At 43.7% G+C, this 22,903-nt stretch overlaps 1 protein-coding gene across 4 annotated transcripts in view; it reads left to right on the top strand.

Annotated features, from left to right (window-relative positions):
- LOC149161369 (solute carrier family 40 member 1-like) overlaps window positions 1-22,903 on the top strand; it is a 380,866-nt gene that overhangs the window by 38,588 nt on the left and 319,375 nt on the right. For all 4 annotated transcript variants that reach the window (XM_089436970.1, XM_089436971.1, XM_089436969.1 and 1 more), the window contains one exon: window positions 342-839. In XM_089436970.1, the coding sequence (XP_089293096.1) occupies window positions 342-839 (498 nt within the window). The remainder of the gene's footprint in view (window positions 1-341; window positions 840-22,903) is intronic.

Here is a 22,903-nt window from a genome sequence, read left to right as displayed (position 1 = left end):
AGACTATAAATTTTTGGAAAATCACTGCTTTATATCAACTTTCTGGACAATAAAAAATGAACGTAAATATCTAAAAATCTACTCGCTAGTGTCTTTGGTATCAACTATCTTGTCCGTTTCACGATAGAACCTATGGTCTTAAAGAAGAGAACAAGTAAAGCAATAAAGAAAGAATCATTAAGCACAAAATATGCCTTGCCAATATGGTTGTTACATAGGATGCTGCTTGCTGCTTTTCCTTGATTGCATAGTATATCTGAATTTTCTCAGTAAGTACAAGGCTACAAATATGTAATGTTACTGGTATATCTGACTCTGGTTTCTGGGTTATTAAATTGCAGGATTGTTGTGATATCTGAAAGTCAGCCACCTGGCCTTCTTACACAAATGAATTCCGTCACACGGCGAATTGATCTCAGCTGCAAATTGTTGGCACCTGTTGCTGTCGGTTTTATTATGAGTTATGTATCTGTGTTGGCATCTGCAATTGTTATAGTTCTTTGGAATATATTGTCTGTTGGACTGGAATATTGGCTTCTATCTTCAGTATATTATGCTGTTCCCTCTTTGAACTTAAAGAGCAGGAAATGCAAAAAACCTGAAGAAACATCTTCCAGTGAATCACATGATCACCCAAACAAGGATATGAGCACTGTTCATTTCAGTGCTATAGAAGGAAATGCTTCAATCAAGAAGAAACATGAAATGACAAGTTGGAGCAGAAAAATACTACAAAGTTTCTTGCATACTCCTACTATAGAAGGATGGTTGGTATACATGCAGCAAGATGTAGCACTTGCAGGTTTTTCTTTGGCTCTGCTGTACTTCACAGTCTTAAGGTGTGCCTATGATTTCCATATAAGTTTTGCTACATTAAAATACTCTTTGTTATGTTCATTTTTAAATACTATGAGGTTTGCTTAGTCGGTTTCATTTTGATGGTCAAAATATGATTATATTTGTAGAATGTTTCTTTATTCAATCTCATGAATGCTACTAAGTTGAAATACTGTATGCGCCTAAGGACAGGGGACAGGATTAGATGGGGATGGAAGGACGTGTTTCAAGGATGACTGGGAGACCTCCCAAATTTCAGGGAATGGCATAGGGGATGACAGGGTATAGGACATAGGGGACACTCTAGAAATAATGAAAAAGAAACTACTAATTTCTCTATTTATGAATCATGAAATATTCATAAATGAACACATTGTTACTTTCAATTATTCAATTTGAAACACAAACAGGCAAATCCCCTATATGAGGCATTCCCTGTATTTCCTACAATAGGTGGATGAGAGTGTATGCTTCCCATGGCCCATGCTGCCCCTGATGTTGGGGATGCTTGTTTCACATCCTTGACACTAGCTTAGTTCAAACTTCAAATGCCCATGATGATATGTCACTTAAGGTGACCAATAAAATTGAAAAAACACATTTTATTTTTCGCAAAGCTTCAAGTTGGGTACTGTTACCACTCCTATAAGCAGAGTTTCCAAAGATCCTTGCAACCTGCTAAAGTCAGCACACGTAGGACAAGGGCCCACTGTCACCATAGTCCAGGTCCCCATTTGTAATATTCCTTCTTGGAAATGACTCAATGTTTTCACTGTATTTTCTGAGTTTTGTGTAATTTTTCAGTAAAGTCTTTTGTCAAACAGTTTGAAGAGTGACTGTTGTAGGTGTAGTTTTTAAAGTTTGTTTATACAAATCCACACAATGGCCAAATTATACGCCCAGAATTGAGACCAGCAACTAGAAATATATTTAATGCTCAGAAAGATTTCAAATCACTGAAACAAGAAGCATTTTTTATCATTTGGAAACATACAGGACATGTATAATTCTGGTATTGTGATACAATTAATAAACACGGAGGGAAACCTGGTATATACAGTGTTGTTTCCTCAGGCAAAGTTCAGCTCCTTTTTGCCACTTCGAGACCTCTGTTATAGCCACGTATCAAGCTGTAAAACATGCTCAGCAGACCGGAAAATTTGAGCAGCTCCAAAACTGATATATATAAACCCCTTTCACATTCCTCTTGTGATAGTTTGACCAACAAAAAGACTGATATTCCTCCCACGGTAACCACAACAGAAATGAGAGTTAATCTGCTCTTGTAGACTGGAAAGGAGTTAATCTGCTTTTGTTGACTTTAGAAAATATTACACAGCCATTGGGATGAATAACCTCAGAAAATAGGAGCTCGACCTCTGCTAGGGAAAAGATAGACAATGTGACTAGAATTTCAGCCTCCACTAAGGTGAAACTTGGGCCTCTGCTAGCTGATCCAAACCCTGGTTGAAAGGCCATTAAACAGGTGCCCAATCCTTCCCTTTTTTACGCATCAAATCTGGAGCAATATATCATAACCTGGGCTGAGCAAAAGTCTTGAACAATTCGGCCTTGTTTCAAAATTCCTGAGTGATGATTTCGGTGTGCCAAAAGAGTCCACAAATGCCTCAGAAAATTGTCAATTTGGGCCTATGTGACAGAGAAATTCGGCCCTCTTAATTACTGTTGCAACAATCCAACTCGGCCCCAACCAACTCAGTCCTTTGACACAGAATTCGGCCCTCCTCTTGACCATTTGAAATATGGAAATGCATGCACAGTTTCTCCTTTAATTGGAATGAATGAAAGCAAGGAAAATAACTTGGTCTCTGATCTGATTGGCAAGATAAATAATTTGACCCAACAGCTGGAGGTAGAATTTGGGCCTTCTTTGATGTGGTTTGATCCCTGGAACTGTATTCTCCTGCAAAATTATTTTTTTCCAAACTTCTCCAAAAGATTAGCAATAAACCCTTCAATGAAAATTTCCAACTAGGGTGCCAAGAGAGTCCAACGAATTTGGAAGAGGTTAGCTAGGGTGGTAATGAGATCCACCAAAACTAGGGTGAGGATTTCACTTGAAACCCTCGATCTGAAACTCGCTTGAGTTTTTCTTCAATAATAATGAAAATTGATAAAATAGAATGAATAGCAATATGATACCCAACCTCCTTTTATAAGATGTTAAGGACTCCCCACGCTTCTAGTCTCCTTTTTGATAATATTTTGTTGGTGGGGGCCACTTTCCACTAAGTGACATTTTGCCACCCTTTTCTAATAAAATAATATTTGTCGCCCTTTTTTAATAAAATAATATTTGCCCTTTTTTATTAATATCATCAAAATTGGGAAAAACTCAAGCTCCTCCAATGCCACCTCCTTCAGCAAGCTCTTGCCTGAGTACGCTAATCATCCCGTGACCCCATGCATGGTCAACATGCTAGGACAACTCACAGAGTTTCCTACTCCCTTGTCAATCCCACCTGTCACTAGTGTTGTCCAGGACTTTGATGGAGATATGAAAGTGTGTGAGCGCTCCGTCACCAGATCCACCACTTTGCTAACACCATCATTTACCAAATCCATGATATGATGGAGAATCCCACCTGGATCCCAACAATAGTCTGACCCTCGATCTCCTCTGGACCGTAACCCACAACCCCTGTTGAACTATGTCCCTGACCATGGATATATCCAGACACTTAGCCCACTCCACCAGGTATCAACTCGATACATCTCGCCACCCAACCCTGTGAGAAGGATCGAATGCAAGGACACCCATACACGTAATAACTCCACCATACGAATGCTATGCCCCACGCAACTCATGTCGCCATGTCTCACTGCCCTGGTCAACATATAAAATTTGTCTAGGTAACTCTGCCTCTCTCTCCAATGTGCAGAAGTAACCTGCAAGTCTCGTTTATGTATACCTGAAGAGGGTTGTTGTGACACTTTGACATATACTCCTCTCGCTACATCATTAGGGATTTCAACTGTTCCCCAACACGAGTAAGCTTGGCCATTGACTTGGCACGAACCGCTCTCATGTTGTCTAGTTCATCACTCTACTGTAATAAGGTTTCCGAGACTATTTTGGCTTGCTTCTTCATCACTAAAAGGTTGGCCTTAAGCTATTGAATATAGTGTTGGCGATTACCGTTTGAAAACTCTGTCATCGCTCGGGATACCTTTGTGCCTGTTACCCACCATTTTGTGGGTGATATCCCTAGGAGAATTTGTTTTCTCGAAAATGGTCCTTAGCCGGTAGCCAACAACCCCTTGCAGCCACCAACTAGCTTGTTGTGCCATTTATCTGCCACTTAAGCTAGCCATGTGGTCCCTCATCCATCTTCCATGATCTTATGTTTGAAGGTGGGCCTCTTGAACCTAAAGGTATGCCTTGTCATTTGGTGATTGAGTATTGTAGTTTGCTATCATGGATACTTCTGGGCATGGATTAATGGGGGGAATCGACGCAAAGAATGGGCTAGGTCAGTGCTCTTGTCCCCTAGACCCCTTTTAGGATGTTAACCTTGGATTCTAGTCTCGTGGGATCTCTTTTACTGACCCTTTGGCTTTAGGGATGGTACTTCATGGGAAACCCTGATTTTGGTTGCATGGTCCCACTCCCTCATCTACATATATTGCCCCCTTTCCACTCATTATAACCCCATTTATCATCTCTCCCACTTGGGTCCACATTCCTCCACTGGGTCCACATAAGGTTGGCTTTCCCCTTCCCCTTGTCCACACCTTGGGTCAGGCCTAGAATGATGCCCCGGTGGGTGATGCAGCTGAAAATAAAAGAAAAAGGATAATTGGCCACATTCAACAGGAAAATGTATCACAAAATGCAAAAGATAGTCGAGGCAAACACATTTAGCACATGGGCAAAAGGCAATACATGAGCTCTACCCCATCATCATAACCATCACCCTAGTTCCTGCAGGCCCTAGATGAGCTTCCTTTATTATTTAGGAACCCATGATTGTCCCAACCCCTGGTGGGCAATGAACCGCTATACCTTAAAAGGGATATCCACTGCTATATGTCACACATCATGCTCTAGCCCCTTGAGCCTCGAGCAGTTAATTAAAGAAACATAAAAGGCAAAAGTCATATAAAGAAGGGTGGAAAAATCAAGGCCGGGGCATCTCATATACCACGATTTCTCCCTCCTATACATTATATACCCAAGTGTGGGATTCCCTTTTTCTAGCTACCCTTGTACCCCAGCATGTGGTGCATGGCTGCCCCTTTTCATTCCCTACTCCATTCATCTCTTTACCAAATGACACCACCTTTTAAAGGATGTACCTTGGACATATTATCTCCTTTAGAAGTAGAAACCACTTAATGGGATACTTGGTTAGCCTCATTTGGAGCTTGGAGACGTTAGCACATGCCAAAGCCCATTATGGAAGGGCATGCCATTATGAAGTCCCCACCTGTTGTCCATGATTTGTAAGCTCATTTACTCGATTTCCCTTGATGACTTGTTGTATTGGAAGGCTCGCTGACGCATTAGATCTTATGCAGGAGCGCAGATGGTCTCCATATTGGGATTGGTCTCCTTATACAAAGTCCTAACCCTCAAGAGGGCTACATTGGCACATGTAGGGTCTGTGTTGAGAGCCATGGGTCTCCACAGTAGTATAAAACACCCCATGGATCCCCAAACATGTTCATAGATTGCTCGAGATTCACCTATTGGACAAGGAAGATGCACCTGGTTCACTTTTGCCCAGCCAACCCCATAGTTGTACCATGCACTTGGCAGATGACTTGGGACTTGTATGTTGATATGGCATCACTTACACCATCATTTGAACCCTTATAGATGGTCTACAGGCATCTTTGACTTACTTGGAGTCCCATGAGGTCACTTGTGTGCCCTCACAGCCATGGGTAGCACCACAGGTTTATTATTGACCCCTTGTCCATTACTTTTGGAAGTCCAATTCATCATTTTGGCACTTATGGACTTCATTGCATTATGGATAATTCGACCTCTTGGTAGGCTTGTTATTTTGTTTATGAGCTAGTTTGGTGGGCTTGTCGCCAATATATAGTCATTTGCACGTTATTTTTAGTTGATGGGCTAATGTAGGCTCAAATTAGGTAATTCGAACTCCTAATAAGTGTATAAATAGGGAAGACATGAATTCATTTTGTATCATCACTTTGATAGGATCATTCTCTCTCTTGAGAATTTCGCATTTCTTTCTTGGAGGATAAATATGAGCATGGACGAATTTTGATGTTTGGATTGGACTCTCTTGTCTTGGAGCTTCTTTATTGGCAAATGTATTGATGGTTGGATATATTCTCTTACATGTAAGTACGATATTGATGCTATTTTCTTTTACTTTGTCACATACTTTGATCATGAGATTTTCGCTATTTTAGGGCTAATCGCTGCATGCATTTACTGCTTCATTGTGGAATTATGTTTCTATATAGAATATCTCTATGTATGGGCCATGTTTGTTGAATGAATTTTCCTATCGATCGAATTTATCTTGATAAGCCATCTTCATTTGCAAGTGAAGTATAAACGCTTTAAGATCACATTCCTTTTCTGCCCTAACATTGGATGAAGTTGCCCTTGGAGCCTCTCTGAGTTAGAAACGTGATCCTTCACAATTCTTCCTGACTCCATATCCCCAAAAGGAATTAGGCACTGATCCACCTTAAGGTGATCACCTTAAAACCTTCTTCATCACCTCTTTTCCCTCTTTTCTAGGTCTAGCCACGCTGGGCCACCTAGGGCATCACTTTCTCGACAAAGTAGCCATAGAAAAAGTTCGATCTCCTAGCCTCTACTGCGTTGGTGTGTCCTCAAGATCTACTCCAAATTTGAATAAATTTCGACGGTGTGAGTGTGAGATATCCCAAGCCCTAGCTCTGAGATCAAACTTTACCCTGGTGTTTCCTAGGCTAGTACCTCATAGGATCAATTTGACACCTCGAAGTGAAAACTCTTATTTTGATCCTTTCCCCTTCTTTGTCCGGGTTAAGATCATCATTGGTTACTAAACTCCTTCCCCTTAACCTACGCTGCGTCCACTTGGTCCCATGTGGTCCAATTCCTTTGAAAAGTTAATTCTTCAAAAATCATTTAGGAAGTCGAGTTCAATAGGATTTTAGGGATTGGGAAACTCCTTTACAAGGCATATTCCTTAAATCTAGCCCTTAAACCTTCACCTCCTTCTCCTAGAAATCTTTTCTTGCTTAAAGAGCAAGCAAGCTCCATTCTTAACCTCCTTCTAGGAAAAGGGTCATTAAGGTCACTTCTCACCCATTTGTTGATTCATCCTTCACAAGTGACTTTCTATATATTAGGTCTCCTGCCATCCGTGAAAGTTCGTAAAGAGTAGGGAGTCTTAGCTGAGGTGTCAGTGGGCTAAGTCTCTGTCGTTGCCCTTGACCTAGCAGTTGTCCCTTTAGGAGCCCCTTTTAGGTCCCCTGCTAGTTTGAATGGTAACAATTCCTATTGACACCTCATCGATGGATGGCCCCACAGGTACATGTCCTACTTTCTCTACCAATGTCTCGACCTGGGCCATCAATGTGCTCTCCAATAGCGGTGACTCCTAAGTCATGCCAAGTAGATCTAAGTGCGCCCCACAACCACTAGTGTTTTTGGCCTCATGCTCAACCTCCTCCTTAGGCTCTCTGTCAGAGAACACTTTAGTGTAGTGGGCCTTGCCTTAGTGTACCTGTGCCATGGGGCCCTCAACTCCTGACATATAAGGCAAAGTTTCCCCCTCTGGGGGTCCCTCCTGGTCTCACCATCTAATTGTCCCCATCCTGTCCACTCCTTTTGAGGAGGTCTGGTGTCCCTTCGGTTGAATCTCTTTATGAATCTTTGCGAATTCTGTGTATGATGTGATGCCTACATGACCCAAAGTGATCAGCCCATGATACCACCACTCCTGTGCATCTCCATCCAAATGTAAGGTGGCATACTTAATAGCATCCACCTCTCTCATGGGGTTTTGCTGGAGGTATGTGTCTAGTTTTTGCACCCACTCTCTGGTAGAGTTCCTAGTTGAACCATCAAAGATGGGGAGGGTTATTTTTCCCACCGTCTTTTGTGTGTCATAATTCGGCTGACCTTCCCTAGAATGTGTAAATGGCTTCACCCCCGTAGCATGTGCACCTCTAAGGTCTCTGTTAGAAGGACGAGGATGGCTCTAGTCTATCATCTTACCACTACTCAACTAGGCCAACATTTCTATTAGCTTCTCATTATTCTTGAGGATATCGTCCTTAATTGCTTGCATACTCCTTCCTTGAACCTATTTCCCACCATCGATGGGTGACCCCATAGGAGAAATTTTCTCCTAGATTTGTCATCAGCTGGTAGCCAACAACCCCTGACAACCATCAATGTAGTTGATATTGTGTCGGATGTCTATGCTCCCTGAGCCAGTCATATGTCCCCTCGCCCATTTGTCGAAATCATATGTTTGAAGGTGGGCCATCCAATCATAAAGGTATGTCTTTCATTGTGCAATCAAGTGCTTATGCTTGTTTTTGTTGGGCACACTTGGGTATGGATTATTGGGTGACTTGGAAGGAGGAAGGGTTTTGACTATAGTCTTGTTCCCTTGCCTTAATTGGGGGGTTAATCCTCAACTTGAGTCCCATGGGATCTCCTCTACCGACTTACAGCTTTAGGATGGGAACTACTTGGGAAACCCCGGTTTTGGTAGCATGGTCCCGTTTTCCCATCCACATTTTTTACTCCTCTTCGCAAATTACATGCCCTATTTATTCATCTTTCCTCTCTGGGTCCATATTACCGCTCAAACTAGTAGGGGACCTAAAGGGGATCCCTAAAGGGCAAATGCTAGACCAAGGGCAACAAACGGAGACTTAGCCCACTATCACCTCAACTAAGGCTCCCTACTATTTACAGATTTTCACTAATGGGAGGAGACTTGGTATATTATGGAGTCACCAATGAATGATAAATCAATGAAGGGATGTATTGTGACCCAAATGATTCCTTTCCAGAAGAGGTTGAAGGATAGAGCTTGCTTGCTTTCTAAGCAAGGTACAATGACTTCTAGGAGAGGAGTGAGAGGATTTAAGGGTTAGGTTTAAGGGATATGATTTGTGAAAGAGTTTCCAAATTCCTAAAATCCTTATTGAAATTGGTATCCCGGATGGTTCTTGAAGAATTATTTTTTCAAAGGAATGGGACCACACGGGACCAAGTGGACCCAGTCTAGGGTAGGAGGAAAGAATATGGAAACCAATGGTGTTCTTATCCTAGACAAGGTTGGGGGAAAGGATCAAAGAAAGAATTTTCACTTAAAGGTGTTGAATTGATCCTATGAGACACTAGCCTTTGGGGATGCTAGGGTAAAGTTTGATCTCAGAGCTAGGGCTTGGCTTTTCTCACAACTCCATCGTCGGACTGGCCTCAAATTTGGAGGTCGTCTTGAGGAGACACCAACGCAAGAGGGGATAGGAGATCGAACTTTTTGGAGGGCTAGTTCATCGGGAAAATGATGCCCTAGGTGATCCAATTTGGCTAGACCTAGGAAAAGGTGAAAAAGGTATAATTTTTGGTGACCACCTCTTGGAAGATCAGTGCCTTAGTCTTGGGAGAATGGAGTCAATGATTAATATGAATGAGGACCTTCGATTCCCAGTCAAGGAGGCCTCAAGGCTACTTCGCTAGCCCTTTAGGTCAAAGAAAAGCAATCTTGCAGCTTTTATTCTTTGATGAGAAAAAGGTGTTGATTTTTGGTAGCATCGGAGGTGCTCTAGCCATGAAAATTGGTGAAGAGGCTAAGGCACATGAGATCTCCAAGACCCAGAAATCGTTTGGGGAAATTCCACCCGTATGGAGAGATAATAAATTAATTAATATTTTTAATGGGGTTACTAAGTCTAAACTTAGGAAAATTAAAATATTAATGTGTATTAATATAATATGGGTGAAAAAGTTCTAAATAATGAGGATCAAGCCAAATCTAATCTTAGCCGTTGATTAGGGACTTAATCTCGGTTGTTGAATCGTCAACAAGAAAAGTATAAGAGGAGGTTTGAGGGTCAGTTGGAGATACACCAAGTTGATCAGTCAATTCGATTTTTTGGGGCAGGTTTTGCTAAGAAATCTAGTTAGTGATCTGTTGCAGCGAGGGGCAGTTCGGCAGAAGACCGAGAATACATAGCAAAGAGGCATAGAGAGTACAAGAGAGACAATGCAGAGGTAGCCTGGGTTGACGCAGAGATGTTGATTTGTGGTAGCATCGGATGTGCTCTAGCCATGAAGATTGGTGGAGAGGCTAAAGCACATGAGATCTCCAAGGCCCAGAAATGGTTTGGGGAAATTCCACCCGGTTAGAGAGATATTAAAATAATTAATATTTTTAATGGAGTTTGTAAGTCTAAACTAAGGAAAATTAAAATATTAATGGGTATTAATATAGAACTGGGTGAGAATGTTCTAAATGACATGGATCAAGCCAAATCTAATCTTAGTTATTGATTAGGGACTTAATTGCGGTCGTTGAAGACTCAACAAATAAAGTATAAGAGGAGGCTTGAGGGTCAGTTGGAGATACACCAAGATTGATTAGTCAGTTCAATTTTTTGGAGCGAGGTTTGCTGAGAAAATTCGAACAAGTGATCTGAGCTGTAGTGAGGGGTAGTGAGTGCATAGCAGAGAGGCATAGATAGTGCCAGAGGGACAACCTAGTGATTGAGGAGGCTACGCAGAGCTAGCAGGAGCCACGCAGAGGGCCAGAGATACTGTGTAGAGGCTAGCGGGGCCTGCGTGGGTGACGCAGAAAGCCAGAGAGCTGACACCAAGGAGTAGAGGGCTGACGCAGGGGGTTCCAAAGCTATGCAGAGGCCAGTAGGGCTGACATAGAGTCTTAAAGAAGCGTTGGAAGGATTTTCGTGGAGCAGATTTGCTGAATATCTGCTTCCGAGAAGAGGTATTACTGGCAGATAAAAATCTCTGTTGGATGAGCCAGTTTGGCACCGCAGTTGTACTCAAGAAAGTTGCTTAATAATAAATACCCTCAGAATTGCTGCACCGGTTTTTCCAAGTAGGTTTTTTCCGGGGACGATTGTCCAAAAATAACGGTGTCCCTTGTGTGTTTGTCTGTTATTTCAGTTAATGATCTGTATATTAGTTGAGACTGCATTTGTGTTTATTTTAAGTATTTATATGGTTAAATAACTTGTTAAGGAATAAACAAGTAGGTGAAATAAACCACATAATGCAGGACGAATTTCTGACGTGTTACACTTAGAAATCTCGACATGGTATCAGAGCGTTGTAGATCACAGGAGAACTTAAGGCACCAGATAAATCAGAAAATTTGCTGCAGAAACAACTGTCTCGAGAGACAGAGTTGTTCCTAAGCAGAAGGCAACATAGGAGTGACACAGAGGGCCTACGTCAGCATTTCGAGCCAGAGAGAGGGCCAACACAGAGGTAGAGAAAGGCAAAAGAGGCTTACGAAGAGCCACGTCATCCTCCTCAGTTAGGTAGGCTTGTCGCAATTGGCCAAAGGAGCAATTCAACATTGCCGAGATTGGGTAGAGTTAAGAGGCTCAATTTCTTCAGTCGCTGGGGCCTAGGGAGCTCTGGGTAGATTGTGGATTGGGAAGCTGATGGGGTGTTGTTGCTGTCGAAGCAAAACAATACCTAACGAGACAGAGCCAAGGTAGAGGGAGCCGCTGCCTTGAGGGATTTCTAGCCAAGAAATCCAGATCCGAGTTGCAGTTGCAAAGAGGATCAGAAAGGAGCGGATCGACAGTTGGCAGGAAGATTTCCAGCAGGGAAATTGAGACTCAGAGGGAGTCTAGGAGACAACTTCCAGGAGGGAAGTTAAGACTCAGAGGGAGTCCAGTAGAAGAGCGGAGATGGCAATGAACGGACTGAGGGATCAGGACAGGTTGGATGGGGCCTCCAACTTTGTCGTCTGGAAGGCCAGGATCCTATCTGTTCTGGATAGATATCGCATCAAGGGCTTCGCCTTGAAAATCGTGGCTATCCTAGTCGACCGAGCTGATAATGAAAGGTATGAGGATGCAATGGCTAAGGCAAAGTGCATAATCCTTGATGGGGTCAAGGATCATGTAGTACAACATATTGCCGATAAGAACACGACAAAGGAGATGTGGGATACCTTGACGAAATTGTATCAAGGCACTTCCATGCAGAGGAAGATGCTACTAGAGAATCAACTGTGGTCGTATCAGATGCAGAAGGGGGAGAATATAGATCTATTCCTCAACAGGTTGCAAGATATTTGGGACCAACTTACTTCCATAGGGGCCACGCCAGATCAAGAGTTCATGGTGAGGACCGCCCTAAATGCAGTCTCTGAGGATTGGGAGACATTTGTCCAAAGCATTTTGGGCAGAGCTACTCTTCCAGGATGGGAAGAGATGTGGGCAGCTCTTCGCCAAGAAGAGATCAGACGGCTGACCAAGGCAGGAAGTAGTAGCAAAGGAGGTCGAATCAAGAAAGAGGAGGAGGATGCGGCTCTGGCATCTACAGGACAACAGGGGAAGAGGAAGAAGAAGGACATCTCCAAGGTGAAGTGCTTCCATTGTGGGGAGCTGGGTCATTATGCAACCCAGTGTCCCAGGAAGAAGAATAAGGGAGAGGCTTCTGACTCCAAGGCAGCTCCGGCTAAGGCGGAGAAAGAAGTCGAGATGGATGACGTGCCATGAGTGCTCATGCACCTCTAGAGAAGATGTGGGGAGACATCAAGCTGTAGTCAGTACTACAAAAGATGTAGGGGCAGGATCCTTGGGGTACCCAAACTCTTGGATCACATCGGGCTATGGGAGCCCCAAATGACAGTAGCAGGATGACGGATGTTAGTAGAAGCAAGATGCGGATGGAGTGACAAGGCAATGCTAGGGTGCAGAGGTCTATAGCAGCGCAATGGAGGTTGCAGCAGTGCGAGAGGCGCATAGATGGTTGCAGTGGTGCAAGAAGGCACAAAGGTGGTTGCAGCAGTGCGAGAGGCACATGGGTGTTTGCAACAGCACAGAGGCAGCAGAGGGAGCACAGGATAACAACAAAGGTAGCTTCAGCATCAGGGGGCTTCCAGACTGACAAGGATGTCAAAGTTGGGTAGTTCAGTTACTTACTTCTCAGTAACTGAGTTGCAGTGCAACAGTGAGTAGTGGTAGTGCTGTGGGTAGCACGATGCAACATGTTGAGAGGGAGTTGTAGTACAAATGTAGCAGTGGCAGTGGCAGAGCCATGGGCAGCAATACAGGAGGCAGCAGTGCAGTGGATGTTGGGCAGTAGGCCAAGCATCAACACAGGTACCAGTGCTGGATGATCAGTGTGATGTTCAGTGGTGGAGCATTACTAGAGCACATTCCTCGCTAAGAGGGAGTGTTGATTTGTGGTAGCATCGAATGTGCTCTAGCCATGAAAATTGGTGGAGAGGCTAAAGCACATGAGATCTCCAAGACCCAAAAATTGTTTGGGGAAATTCCACCCGGTTAGAGAGATATTAAAATAATTAATATTTTTAATGGAGTTTGTAAGTCTAAACTTAGGAAAATTAAAATATTAATGGGTATTAATATAGAACTGGGTGAGAATGTTCTAAATGACATGGATCAAGCCAAATCTAATATTAGCCATTGATTAGGGACTTAATCTCGGTCGTTGAAGACTAAACAAAAAAAGTATAAGATGAGGCTTGAGGGTCAGTTGGAGATACACCAAGATTGATCAGTCAATTCGATTTTCTGGAGTGGGGTTTGCTGAGAAAATTCGAACAAGTGATCTGAGTTGCAGCGAGGGGCAGTTTGTGCATAGCAGAGAGGCAGAGATAGTGCCGGAGGGACAACACAGTGATTGAGGAGGCTACGCAAAGCTAGCAGAAGCCACGCAAAGGGCCACAGAGACTTGCAGAGGCTAGCAGGGCCTGCGTGGGTGACGCAGAAGGCCAGAGAGCTGACGTAGAGGAGCAGAGGGCTGACACAGGGGGTTCTAGAGCTACGCAGAGGCCAACAGGGCTGATGTAGAGCCTCAGAGAAGTGTTGGAAGGATTTTCGTGGAGCAGACTTGCTGAATATTTGCTTCCGAAGAGAGGTATTACTTCTAGATAGAAATCTCTGTTGGGTGAGCCAGTTTGGCACCCTAGTTGTACTCAAGAAAGCTGCTTAATAATAAAAACCGTCAGAACTACTGCACCGGTTTTCCCAAGTTGGGTTTTTTCAGTGACGATTGTCCAAAAATACAGTGTCCCTTGTGTGTTTGTCTGTTATTTCAGTTGATGATCTGTGTATGAGTTGAGACTGCATTTGTGTTTATTTTCAGTATTTATATGGTTAAATAACTTGTTAAGGAATAAACAAGTAGGTGAAATAAACCAGATAATGTAGGAAGAGTTTTTGACGTGTTAGACTTAGAAATTTCAATAAGAGATAGCCAGAGCTGACGCAGAGGCTTGGAGGCCCAGCGCTAAGGACGCAGGAGGCCGAGAAGCTGACGCAGGCAGACACAGAGGCTAGCAAAGCTGACGCTGGGCAAAAACAATTGCGTTGTGGTGTTTTCGTGGGACAGATTGAGAGCTGAGAGGCAGACACAACGCTGTAGAGGGTGACGCAATTCTTGTAGGGTGGCGCAGTTCCAGAGAGAAGCTTGGAGCAGATTTCGCTATCCAATTGAGGAACAATCGAAGTCACTGTCGGAATCATCATCCAGCTGCTGATGCACAATGTACTAGCCTACAGTCGACCCACGAAGAGGCCAACCCCCAAAGGGGATGAAACCGAGGTAGAAAAGAAAGGAGCAAAGGCTCAATACCAATCCAGCGAATGCATGATTCTCAAAAAGGACTGGCATGGCAGCTAAGTCCAAATGCACAATGTACTAGCCTATAGTCCACTTCAGCCTTTTCCTTGGAGCTAGGAATGGCAATGTCCACCCTAAGAGCCTGTCTCCCAATGTCTCCTTGAGAATGGCCTAGACTGATGGTCCCCTGGGGAGTGATCCGTGGTAGCCTTTGAATTTGCCCACTAAGGACAGAGACAAAACTAGAGATGAAGTGGAAGCTCTCCTAGCATCCAAGGATGATGAATGCCTGGTAGTAGAGAAGAAATTGGTGATTGGTTTGTGAGTCAATGTACTGCGTTGGTGCCGCTGTTGGAAAGTCTAGCCCTACCCACTCTAAGGTAAGGGAAGGAAGGATTTTCTTGATCGTACCATCAGATCGAGGAAGGAAATACCGAAAGAGGTGATTAAGGCACCTTTCATGCACCAACCCGCGCCGCTTCAATCTTGGTTGGCGAGAATAAATCTGCCCTTAAAGAGATAAGAAGGAGATAAGAATATAGGAAGATAAGAAGAAGATAAGAATATGGGAGATAAGAAGATAAGAAGATGGGAAGATAAGAATATGGGTCTATAAGAAGGTTATGGGTTGGGAGTTAAGAAGGATGACTGACTCACTCGTTCACTTCTTTCCTGCTCGATTGACCTAGGGAGATCGAGGAGCGAGAAATCCCCTGCTTGGCCTTATTGATCGAACTAAGGTAGGCGGGTGAGTTAGCGCGGCGACAGACAGATCCTTCCTTGATGCTTATTGGGTGGTGGGCTTATGGTCGAGCCTGCTTGCGCATCCTGACAAAGAAATATCACTCGCATGCAATATGAATGCCAAATTGGCGATAGAGGCTAGCTGTAGTGTGTTTCCCTCCGGAATATCTTTCTCTGGAGTAAGGTACTTTTGCTAAAGAAAATCTCTGAAGGGTGGGCTATTTCTGGCACCCTAGTTGTATTCATAAACTGCATAATAATAAAACCCTCATATCTATTGCACTGGTTTTCCCGCATTGTGTTTTAACTTTTAAAGGTGACGATTGTCCAAAAATAACGGTGTCCCTTTTGTTGTCTCAGTTTATTTCAGTTACTGATCTATATATGTGTGAAGGTTGCATTTGTGTTTATTTCAGTATTTATATTGATAAATAACTTGTTAATTGAAAGAACAAGTAGGAGATAATAAACTAGATAATGCAGTAGGAATTTCTGATGTGTTAGACTTAGAAATTTCAACATGGTATCAGAGCATTGCAGATCACAGGAGGATTGAAGACACCAACAGAAATCTGAAATTTGCAGCCGAAGCAGCTGTCCTGAGAGACAACACTGTTCCTGAGCAGAAGCAGCTGTCCTGAGAGACAACACTGTTCCTGAGCAGAAGCAGCAGAGCAGTGATGCAGAGCCAAGGAAACGGCTAGCATAGAGGCAGAGAGAGGCAGAAGAGGCTCACGAAGAGCCATGTCATCGTGCTTAGCCAGGTAGGATTGACGTAGTTGGCTGGAGGGGCAGATTCAGCGTTTGTCGGGATTGCGCAGAGCTGGAAAGGCTCAGTTTCTTTAGTTGTCGGGACTTGAAGAGCTGTAGGCAGATTGTGATTTGAGGAGTTGGTGGGATGCTGTCTCTGTCGATACAGAACAGTGTCTAAGGAGACAAAACCTAGGTCGAGGGAGTCACTACCTCGAAGGATTTCTAGCCAAGGAATCCAGATCTGAGTTTCAGTTGCAAGGAGGATTGGAGAGGAGCGGTTCGATAGTTAGCCAAGGGATTTCTAGGAGGGAAATTAGGACTTAGAGGGAGATTTCCAGGAGGGAAGTCGAGACTCAGAGGGAGTCCAGAAGAGGAGCTGAAATGGCAGTGAACGGACTGAGGGATCAGGACAGGTTGGACGGGGCTTCCAACTTTGTCATCTGGAAGGCCAAGATTCTGGCAGTCCTGGATCGACATCGCATCAAGGACTTTGCCTTGAAAGTAGTGGCCTGGGGCCATCCCAGTTGACCTAGCTGAGAATGAGAAGTATGAAGATGCAATGGTGAGGGCGAAGTGCATGATCTTAGACGGGGTCAAAGATCATGTCATACCACATATTGTTGAGAAGAACACAACTAAGGAGATGTGGGACACCCTGACCACCTTATACCAGGGCTCTTTCGTGCAGCGGAAGATGCTATTAGACAATCAACTGAGGTCATATCAGATGCAGAAAAGGGAGGAGATAGATCACTTCCTCCTTAGGTTGCAAGGAATTCGCGACCAACTTACTTCCGTGGGGTCTACATATGATCCAGATTTTATGGTCAGGACTACTCTGAATGCAGTCTTTGAGGACTGGGAGACATTTGTCCAGAGCATTTTGGGCAGAGCGACTCTCCCCAGTTGGGAAGAGATGTGGGCAGCTGTTCGACAGGAAGAGATCAGGTGGATGACCAAGGCGGGGAGTAGTTTTAAGGGAGTTCAAATGAAGAAAGAGGAGGAGGAGGATGCAACTCTAGCATCTGCGGGACATCAAGGGAAGAGGAAGAAGAAGGACATCACCAAGGTCAAGTGCTTCAATTGTGGGGAGTTGGGACATTATGCATCTCAGTTCCCTAGGAAGAAAGGTAAGTTAGAAGCCTTCGATTCAAAGGCAGCTCTAGCTAAGGCGGAGAAGGATGTCGAGACTGATGACGATTGTGCCATGAGTGCTCATGCACCTCTAGAGAAGAGGTGGGGAGACATTGAGCTGTAGTCAGGAGGACTACATGCTAGGGGCATGATCCTTGAGGTACCCAAACTCTTGGATCACATCCGGCTACGGGAGCCCTTAACGACAGTAGCATGATGACAGGTGTCGGGTGGAGCAAAGTGTGGTGGAGCAGCAAGGCAGGGCTAGAGTGCAGAAATCTGAGGTGGCGCAGTAGAGGTTGCAGCAGTGTGAGAAGCACAGAGGTGTTTGCAGCAACACAATGGCAGCAGAGGGAGCATAGGATAGCAGCACAGGCAACTTGAACGTCACGAGGCTTCCAGATTGACCAGGATGTCAATGGTTAGGATAAGTCCGTTACTTACTTCTCGGTAACTGAGTTGCAGTGCAGTAGTTAGCAGTGGCAGTGCTAGGGGCAGCATGGGCAGCATGTTGAGAGGGAGCTGTAGTACAAATGTAGCAGTGGCAGTGGCAGTGTCATGGGTAGCAGTACAGGAAGCAACAATGTAGAGGATGTGAGACAGTAGGCCAAGCATCAACACAGGTACTGGTGTAGAGGATCATTGTGATGTTTCTGTGATGAAGCATTACTAGAGCACATTCCTCGCTAAGAGGGAGTGTTGATTTTTGGTAGCATCGAATGTGCTCTAGCCATGAAAATTGGTGGAGAGGCTAAGGCACATGAGATCTCCAAGACCCAGAAATCGTTTGGGGAAATTCCACTCGGATGGAGAGATAATAAAATAATTAATCTTTTTAATGGAGTTACTAAGCCTAAACTTAGGAAAATTAAAATATTAATGTGTATTAATATAATATGGGTGAGAATGTTCTAAATAACGAGGATCAAAGCAGATCTAATCTTAGTCCTTGATTAGGGACTTAATCTCGGCTGTTGAATCGTCAACAGGAAAAGTATAAGAGGAGGCTTGAGGGTCAGTTGGAGATACACCAAGTTGATCAGTCAATTCAATTTTCTGGGGTAGGGTTTGCTGAGAAATCGAGTTAGTGATCTGTTGCAGTGAGGCGCAGTTCGGCAGAAGGCCGGGAATACATAGTAGAGAGGCAGAGAGAGTACAGGAGAGACAGCGCAAAGGCAACCTGGGATGATGCAGAGACAACTAGAGCTGACGCAGAGTTGAAGCAGAGGCTTGGAGGGCCAACGCTGAGGACACAAGAGGCCGAGAAGCTGATGCATAGCTGACGCAGGTAGATGTAGAGGCTAGCAGAGCTGACGGTGGGCAGAAAGAGCTGCGCTGTGGTGTTTTCGTGGGGCAGACTGATCGCTGAGAGGCAAACACAAAGTTGTAGAGGGTGACATAGTCCTTGGATGGTGACGCAGTTCCAGAGAGAAGCTTGGAGAAACTTTCGTTGTCCAGCTGAGGAATAGTCAAAGTCACCATGGGAATCATCATCTGGTTGTTGATCAACCATAATATCTGTCTCCGGAATAAGGTACTTCTGCCAAGGAAAATCTCTGAAGGGTGAGCCATTTCTGGCACCCTAGTTGTATTCAGAAACTGAATAATAATAAAACCCTCATATCTGCTGCATCGGTTTTCCCACATTGGGTTTTTCCAGGGATGATTGTCCAAAAATAACGGTGTCCCTTGTGTTGTCTCAATTTATTTCAGTTGCTAATCTGTATATGTGTGAAGGTTGCATTTGTTTTTATTTCAGTATTTATATTGATAAATAACTTGTTAATTGAAAGAACAAGTAGGAGATAATAAACTAGATAATGCAGTAGGGATTTCTGATGTATCAGACTTGGAAATTTCAACAAAAGGTGATGGATTATCAAGATAATTTCGTTGAGAGAATTACCCCTAGGTGATTTCATTCATATTACATGGCCCATACATTGAGAGATGCTATATAGAGACAAAATTCCACAATTTATGTACCAATTAGCCCTAAAAATAGCGGAAATCCCAGTACAATGTATATGACATAGTAAAACAAGAATAACATTAAAAGCATGTACTTACATGTAATAAAGTATATCCAACCATCAACAATTTAACAATAGAGAAACTCCAAGACAAGATAGACCGAATCCACACATCAAAATTCATCCATAAAGCTCCAATTCATCCATTAAGAAAAAGTGCGAAATTCTTAAGAGAGAGAAGAGATCCAATTCAAAGTGATGATGAGAAAATGAACTCATTTCACTTGTATTTATACACTAATGAAGAGTCGAACTAGCCTCCTTGGCCTACATAAGCGCCAAAAAATAATGTTCTAACAATCCATCTTTTGGTGACAAACCCACCAAACTAGATCATAAAGAAAGAATAAGCCTCTCAAGAGGTCAAATAATAATCCATGCATGTCGTAGGGCCCTCTAAAAGGCATAATGAGGTCCATGGGTGCCATAATGAAGAGTAGGACCCTCAAAAGCAATGGACAAGGGGTTGACCCCTTGTAATAACCTGTGGTGTTCCATATGACATGTGGGGGCACGCAAGTGTCCTCATGGGTTTCCAAACAAATTGAAGATGCCAATAGATGGTCTGCAAGGGCTAGGATGATGGTGTAGGTGATGCCACATCATTGTGCAATTTATTGATTATCTGTCAAACGTATGGTGCAAATTTGGGGCCAGCGGGGCATGATGGATCAGGGGCATCTTCCTCATCCAATAAGTGAACCACGATCAATCTCTGAATGGCTGCGGGTATCCATGGAGTGTTGTCTGCTGCTGTGGAGGCCCATGGATTTCTGTTGATTTGGGGTAGCATCGGATGTGCTCTAGCCACGGAATGTGGTGGAGAGTTTGGAGCACATAAGATCTCCAATACCCAGAAAGGGTTTGGGCAAATTCTAAACAGATCAGGAGATATTAAAATAATTAATATTTTTAATGGAGTCCCTAAGTCTAAACTTAGGGAAAATAAAATATTAATGTGTATTAATATGAATCTGTGTTAGAATGGTCCAAAAGACATCGATCAAGTCAGATCTAATCTTAGCCGTTGATTAGGGACTTAATCTCGGTCGTTGAGATGTCAACAGAAAAAGTATAAGAGGAGGCTTGAGGGGCACTTGGAGAACATACTGAGGGAGACCAGTCAGTGTAATTTCTGGAGCGGGGTTTGCTGAGAAATTGAACTAGTGGTCTGGAGAGTAGTCAGGAGGCAACAAGTACGGAATAGAGAGACGGGAGATCAGCGCAGAAGAGGCAGACACAGATCCAGAGGAAGCCACGCAGAGGCAGCAGAGACCGCGCAAAGCGAGAAGGGCCTGCGTCATCCATGCAGAGGCTAGAGGAGTGACGTAGAAGCCCAGAGAGGCTGCGCAGAGCCTCAGTAGGCTGACGCAGAGGGTTTCAGGCTGACACAAAGGGTTTCAGGCTGTAGCAGAGGTCAGTAGGGCCTACACTTGGGTTAGAAAAGTGCTGGAAGTTTGTCTATTTGTGGGTAAGCCAGTTTGGCACCTTGTTGTACAAGAAAATTGCTGAATAATAAAATCCTCCCTTGCTGCACCGACTTTCCCACATTGGGTTTTTCCGGGGACATTAGTCCAAAATAACTGTTTCAATGTGTGCATATGTTTGTTTCTGTATTACTGTGTGATATCTGTAGCAATATTTATTTTAATGTTTGTTGAAGTAATTTCATGAATAGCTTATGATGAAATAAGTAGGAAAAGTAAATCAATGGCTGCAGCGATAAAATTTTCACATGGTATCAGAGCAAGTAATTAGAGACAGAAAGGGAAAATCAGTTATGGGTCGAGACCACGATGCAGAGGCATCCACCTCAGGGGACTCACGCAGATTTTCAGAAGATTGCATAAGAGAGAGAGATTTTGATTTCTCTATGTTGGCTTCCAGGTTGGAAGAAGAAGTGGCGTGCATGACTAGTGCTGCATCATCAAAAGTATGGTATATAGACAGTGGAGCCTCATGGCATATGATAGGAATCAAGGAGTGTTTCTCAGAATATCGAGAAGAGAAGATGAACTTTTAGATCACCATGGGGAACAAGGCAAAGTGTACTCCAGTAGGAAAGGGTACCATAGTTTCTCAGACAGAATCGAGAGAGCGGTTTTGTGCCACAAATGTGCTGCATGTGCCAAGATTGGGGATGAAATTACTTTCCATGTCACAACTACAAGGCAAGGGCTATGATGTTTACTTCATCAAGGAAAAGGTATACATCAAACACCTGAGTTGGAAAAAGAAAGTGCAGATCGGGATCAAAAGTAATCGGTTGTACAGATTACAACTAGAATCTCCAATGGCACTAATAGGTAGTCATGGGGACAAAGACTTGAACGAACTATGGCACCGAAGGATGGGTCACTTGCACCATGGAGCTCTTAGAATTCTCAGGAGCACTGTAATAGGAGTTCTGGATCTGAGTACGGAACGAGATGATGTATGCAGGGGGTGCGCTCTAGGAAAGTATGCCAAGGTGACATTTCCTAGGAGCAACCTTAGGGCCAAGAGTGTACTAGGATTGATACACTCAGATATCTGCAGACCTATGTCCATCAAAGCTCTCAGCGGTGTCGAGTATTTCCTTACCTTCATTGATGACCACTTGAGGAAAAATTGGATCTATTTTCTGAAAACCAAGGATGAGGTTTTCTGTTGATTCAAGGAGTTCAAGACTCTAGTGGAGAATCTGACAGGTAACAAAATAAAAATCTTGCGCTCAGATAATGGTGGAGAATATGTCGATAATGACTTCACTGATTATTGCGCTAAGGAGGGCATCAGAAGGGAGTGGACAACTCCCTACAATCCGGAGCAGAATGGGGTGGCAGAAAGGAAAAACATGACTATTGTAGAAGCAACTAGGGCCATGCTGTATGATCAAGATATGCCAAAATTCCTGTGGGCAGAAGCATGCAACACAATTGTCTACGTTCAGAACAGGACTCCTCATCGGGCATTGGGCAAGATCACTCCAGAGAAAGTCTTCACTGGGAAGACACCTGAAGTTAGTCATTTTAGGATATTTGGGAGTTTGGCATATTGTCGCATACCTGAAGAAAAGAGGAAGAAGCTGGATCAGACTACAGAAAAAGGGTATTTGGCAGGATATAGTGAGAACTATCTTCTAGGGAGTAGGAAGGTAGTAGTACGACGAGATGTAAAGTTCATGGAGGACAGAGCTTTTAGAAGATCTCGCGAAATGCCTTCCAAGGAGCAGTCGAAAGAGGATCCGTTGGTCATGCCTTTTCAACCAACGAAAGTGAATAATCCTTCCTTAGATCAGGAAGATTCTCAGGATGAGGAAGAGAAGCGAACAAAAGTACTTGTTGGCCGAGGAAGAACCAACAACGAACTTTGTCAGATTCTGCGTGATGCAGAGAACTTCATCGGAGAGCCAAGGAACAGTAAAAGGGAGCGAAAACAACCAGACATGTATCAGGCATTAGTAGCTCAGGATGGAGAGCCTGCCAGCTTCAAGGAGGCAGCTCAACATCAGGTCTGGCTAGATGCGATGGTGGAGGAGTATAACTCCATAATGGTAAATGATGTTTTGGAGGTGGTGTCAAGGCCTCAAGACAGATCTGTGGTAGGTTCA

This window comes from Pinus tabuliformis, chromosome 5_2 (genome assembly GCF_031772625.1).
Source record: "Pinus tabuliformis cultivar Carrire ecotype Pingquan chromosome 5_2, CPIR1, whole genome shotgun sequence".
NCBI classification, from domain to species: domain Eukaryota; kingdom Viridiplantae; phylum Streptophyta; class Pinopsida; order Pinales; family Pinaceae; genus Pinus; species Pinus tabuliformis.
The sequence above is the reverse complement of the archived record's forward strand: the minus strand, read 5'-3'. Positions and strand labels throughout refer to the sequence as shown.